Source organism: Hoplias malabaricus, chromosome Y (assembly GCF_029633855.1).
Source record: "Hoplias malabaricus isolate fHopMal1 chromosome Y, fHopMal1.hap1, whole genome shotgun sequence".
Classification (NCBI taxonomy): Eukaryota; Metazoa; Chordata; class Actinopteri; order Characiformes; family Erythrinidae; genus Hoplias; species Hoplias malabaricus.
Window position 1 is genome coordinate 60,095,193 of NC_089820.1, and position 5,394 is coordinate 60,100,586.

The 5,394-nt window shown below is 43.1% G+C and overlaps 1 protein-coding gene across 1 annotated transcript; it reads right to left on the reverse strand.

Moving 5' to 3' along the window:
- Positions 1-388: 388 nt before the first annotated feature.
- Positions 389-3,031, reverse strand: uqcrfs1 (ubiquinol-cytochrome c reductase, Rieske iron-sulfur polypeptide 1). The gene is made up of 2 exons (XM_066657089.1): positions 2,668-3,031; positions 389-1,542 (listed from the first exon to the last, which is right to left on the reverse strand). Exons 1-2 carry the CDS (start codon positions 2,873-2,875, stop codon positions 932-934), a joined length of 819 nt encoding a protein of 272 aa, XP_066513186.1. The 5' UTR covers positions 2,876-3,031; the 3' UTR covers positions 389-931.
- Between the last annotated feature and the right edge of the window lie 2,363 nt (positions 3,032-5,394).

A 5,394-nucleotide genomic window follows, 5' to 3' on the forward strand; every position in this document is an offset into this window, starting at 1 on the left:
GCACTCAGTGAGGTCAGGTTCTGAAGCCAGAAGATTCATTCTGGATCACAAACCTCATGGCAGCTCAGGCCAACGGCACTGGATGGTGCTCCATCACTTCTCACACTGCTTCAGAACAAATTCTTTCAATTGCAGTTCTGGCTTTAGGTGATGAAACTCACCAGGGACTAAAACGCCAAAGTTCGGGCGGCTTTCAAAACCAGACAGAACCTAAATAAAAAAAACTCAGGTGAGAACTGTACTGAATATCACTTTCTGCATCTTTCCAGGACATATCTCAACATGTCTCCGAAAGAATGGAACCCGAGATTTAAATCCCACCTCAGCGTCTCAGGCCAAGATCTGAACTGTGATGTGAATAAATAACGTTCCAGAGTCTCTCAGTCAAATAAAATATACATTTATTACTTACAGTCAACCTTCTGTTCAAACCCACAACCACAGACAACCAGACGCGTCTGAGAAGCTGGGGATCGGACAAGTACAGCGCTCAGACCAGGGCCAATATTTATCAAACTGAAGATCAGAGTCAGAACGCTGACCTGGTGTCAGGGCGTGGCCGGGTGCGAATGGTTAAGGACACCTCGTTAGTTTTGTATTTCTCATTGACACATCCGCTACAGGGAAATTAATCACAACATTTCTGTCTTTTTTTAAACACAGCTTATATTTATTTGTTGATTTTCACAAGCATTTATTATTTCATAAATTTTGCCCAAATGTGTTAATTTCAGTAAATAAAAAGTAAGGGTGCAGACGGGTAGCGTTCCCTTTGGAGGACCATTTACCCTTTCACTCGTCAACAAAAAGTAGTAATTTGACCAGAAGCAGCAGTTTTCCATCACAAAGTGGGATTTGATGAACTCAGATCAGTGTTCTGACTCTGAAAAGATGGATAAATACAGTTTCAGAAAATTCAGAACAGCATCCTCTATCCCACGATAACGGTCTCCTCGTCGGGGAACTCGTAGTACGGCACTTCCAGGTTGAGAGGTGCAGGGCCCTTGCGGATGCGTCCCGAAGCGTCATAGTGGGAGCCGTGGCAAGGGCAGTAGTACCCTCCATATTCTCCAGCGTTGGCGATGGGGACGCAGCCCAGGTGTGTGCAAACTCCGATGACGATGACCCAGGATGGGTTCTGGACGCGGTCTTTATCGTGCTGGGGGTCGCGGAGCTCAGAAAGATCCACCTCGGCTTCGGTGGCGATCTCTTTCTCTGTGCGATGGCGAACGAACAGTGGTTTCCCTCTCCACTTGAACGTCATGTTCTTGCCCTCGGGAATGTCTCCTAGCTTGATCTCAATCTTCGACAGAGCCAGGACGTCCGCCGACGCACTCATCGAAGACACAAACTGCGTGACCACAGTTTTTGCAGCATACACACCCATTACAGCCGTGGAACCCGTGATCAGGTACGAGAATGCCTTCCGGCCCTCACTGCTCTCCTGAGACTGTGACTTTGAGTCCAACACATCGGGACGCCGGTAATCTGAGAAATCAGGGACTCTGACATCAGTGTGGGCAAAACGCACTCCGGCAGGAGCTGAACATAAAAAAAAAAAGACAGTCACAATCAGTGGGAAGTACTTACACAACATTTACTTACACTAATTATGAATAGGTCTAAGTGTTTTCAGATCGTAATACTTTTATTTCATGTTTAAAATATCTGAATTAAATTGTCAAATTCAATTCTGGTACATCAAAAAGCTAACATTAAAACATTACTGAAAATCCACAATTAACCATGACATGTCAGCTTAATTGGTTTCAAGACAATTTAGTTTGAAATTGCATGTTAAATTTACATTACCGAGACAATCCAAATTTGGAGGGGAAAAAAGCCAAAAGGCTTGGTAATTTTATGTGAAAATGTTCAGTCTACAAACAAATTAAAATATCTACAAAACAGGATTGTTTATCATTTACTTTAAAAGATACTAACAAAGCCAAACAGATCCTTTTGTCTCTACTCCTCAAGGTGACACTAAGCCAGCTTAAAGGCAGCTTGGGTTTACTACTAAAAAGATCACTTTCAGCATTAATTATTTAACACATTAGTAAATTTAATCTTATTAAAATAATAAAATTAAAACAATCTTCAGGCAGGATTATGTATAGCTGTTATCCAGCTGTGGGAAACTCAGTGAGAGATTTTAAAGATTAATTTCAGACATTTGAAAAAGAGCTTAAATTTCTGTGGTAAATTAGTTGATCCGCGGTAATCTGTAAGAAATCTGTTGTACATTTAGTTCAGCAAAATCTCTCTGACCTTCACTAACGGGGCTAGTGTTAGCATGTTGCCTGAAATAAATTAGCTTAGCGTAGTCATTGTGACCTTTACGTGGAATGCTAACGAAGCTAACTTGGCATTAGAGTGAAATCTGACGTTAGCTTAGCATAGTGGGTATAACCTTGTTTGTTCGTTAGCAGGTAGCTAAAGGGGCTTATGTGGGGTTAGCAGTGAGAGGAACTGCAGGAATAAACCCAGAAATATAAGGAGAAACACTGAGAGAAGTTGAGTTATGGAGCGTCTCCTTTGTTATCACGAAGAGCAGAAAAGGGAGCGGAGGGTTTAGAGGATTGGAATTGTTCAATTCCACCTTAACTGTGGCACCGTTTAAGTGGAACGGAACAACCCCCGTGAAGCTAACGGCGGCTAACTCACCGCTGAGTCTAGCGCTGACGGCGGTTCTCCCGCGCGCGCTGCGACCCGTCTTGCTCGGCGGGAGCGGCGGGAGCGCACGCTTCTCCTGCGGCAGCAGCGGCCCGCGCGCGGCGATCAGCGGCGCGTGCGGCGCGCTCACTGCGGAGCACGAGGCCTGCACGAACGGACAGAGCGCGCGAGAGCGGCCGAGCAGCGACATCACGCCCATCAACAGCTCCGAGAAGCGGCACCGGCACCAACGAGAACCCCGCTCTCAGCAATCAGAACCGAGACAGCAATGCGGAGTCAGTTCGTCACTTTAATCCCAACTCCGGCCTCGCGCAGAACACACACACGGGCGCACGCAGGCGTGACGTCATCGCGTAATTCGATCAGATTCAGGAAAATACTTATGATTTTAGAGAATATAAATACTGGATCATATTATTAGAGTTATTATATTGGATTATTCGTTATTATATCGTATTAGAGAATTATATTATTAGAGCTCAGAATTTATTCAGATTAATTTCTAATATTTTTTTCCCAGAGAGACCCTGAAAAATGCACATATGTAATACTGCAGGCCGGAGCACAAGTGGGCGTGATCAGTAGGCGGGAAACCTGTCAATCATTTTCTACTTCAGCCACTTGTCTTAACAGATCTTTCAAAAGAAGGCGGAAACTCGCCCGATTGAAAATACAGAACGGAGGTAAAGCAGGATCTGTACGTGTATTTTACAAAATACTACATTAACAGTTAAACAAACTACTTTGCTATTTTAGTTAGTCCTGTCTATGGTAAAAGATAAACACGGAGAAGCTGCTATGCTGCTCCTAAATGAAACCAACTGACTGAGAACATTAGATGGACCCTGACTTAGACACTTTTAAATCAAGACTGAAAACTTTCCTGTTTGAGCAGCTACAGCTCAGTTTAGAATACTCTTCACTTTTAATTCTGTACTGGCATTTTAGTGTTTTTTTTTTTTCCTTTATTGTATCATTTTATTTTTTTGAGGAATATGATTCATGTATTATCTTTTATTGCACATTTTAATAGTGTTAAATGCATTTTATTTTTTTATTCTTGCCTTTAATTTAACTACATATTAACTGTTTTTTTCACTCTGTAAAGCACTTTGGATTGTCCTTGTGTGTGATAGGTGCTCTATAAATAAACTTGCCGTGTCTTGCCTTTAGTTTGTTCATGAATTAGTCAACTTGTCTGGAAGTAAAGTGTTTTATCTTCCTGAAAGACTCTGTAAATGTCATTACACTACAGTAAGTAAAGTAAATTAACAAATCTGACATAGTTTAATTGTAGCCGATTATCAGTGCAAATCATTTTAGTTGTGGAAGCCAAATATGATCAAACTATACAGCCCATTATCACTTTTCAATTTTCAAATGACGAGGAAGCTACTTTTGGTTCCTTCTTCCGATGGAAAATGTCTAACCACTGCTAAATTTTTTATTCTTACCATTGTCTTCATATATCATGTATCTTTATCACCTTCGAGTAAAGTTGTAGGCTCTGGAGGACTTCAGAAAATCACCTTGACTCTGTTCACTGCGTGGGTCTCATACGTCTGTGAGAAGGTAACACTGATTATAGAGAGACACATACTGCCATCAATGTGACGTCTTTTTCATGGAAGTCCATGGTTGTTTAAGCAGGACGGTGCCAGGCCTCATTCTGCGTGTGCTCCAACAGCGTGTCTCTGTAGACACAGAGAGCGTGAGCGGCCTTCGTCCAGATCTGTCTCCTGTGGTCGTCATGAAGAGGAGAATCAGACGACGGTGACCACGGACTGTGGAGCAGCTGGAGTCTCGTATTGAGAGAGAACTCCACTCACAAACCTGCAGCGCTGAGTCTCCTCTGTTCCCAAACGCTGTCACAGCGACAGTAAAGGAAAGGGGATGGAGCTCAGAGGGAAACTCACCTCTGTCTCCACTTTTCTGGAGCGAGCTGCAGGAGTCAGACTGTAACTGTGTTTATATTTACAGAGTACAGTCCAGTTCAGAGACAGCTTTGGGAATCTGTTTTTTCAGTTTTGTTTGTAAATAAAGTTTCAGGAAAATTTCCACAGCACAGATTAATTCATCCTCCCTCACTCTTCACTGTTCTTGTTCCTGTTCCTGTGCTCCGTAGTAAAAACAGAATACAAGTCTCTGTTGGGGTCAGGGAGTAGACAGGGTGTGACAGGGTTCTGTCCTCCAGCGTTCTCCATACTGCTCTCAGTTCTAATTCCATCAGGAGAACATACCGGCCTTTTACAGCCTGATGCACAGCACTTTTAACCCCAGCTGCTGCTGAGTCATTTGTGTATGGGCTCTGTAATGGACTTTTACAGGCAGGAGGATGGGCGGGGTCAGGTCTGCTGTAGGCTGAATGGGCGGGGCTAAATGGCTAGGGGCTGAATAGAGAGATATATATGACTGTGATTTTAAAAATATATTGCATTTCAGTATTCGTGCCTGTGGGGTGTTAGGGCCAGCGCTGATCCCTGTGCTGATGTTGGAGAGAGTAATAACTTCCTCAGACATCCGCCAGCGCCAAAGAGTCATATCTCTGAAGATTAAGTCTGTGTTAATCGATCAACTGATCAATGTCTGGAGAGAGAGTGATCGATAGGTTCTGACTGAGTCTGGAGCTGTAATTAATAATGAAGAGCCATAGAGTAGCTCTCAGAAAGGTTCTGATGTTTTAAAGTCTTCTGATGTCTTCAATAATGCAATAAAAAA

What these genes read in the sequence shown, in the direction of transcription:
- uqcrfs1 (XM_066657089.1), bottom strand. Translation starts at nt 2,875, where the DNA reads ATGGGCGTGATGTCGCTGCTCGGCCGCTCTCGCGCGCTCTGTCCGTTC. An exon ending in CGTCAGCGCTAGACTCAGCG is followed by an intron (nt 1,543 to 2,667) that starts GTGAGTTAGCCG and finishes TTTTATGTTCAG; the next exon opens with CTCCTGCCGGAGTGCGTTTT.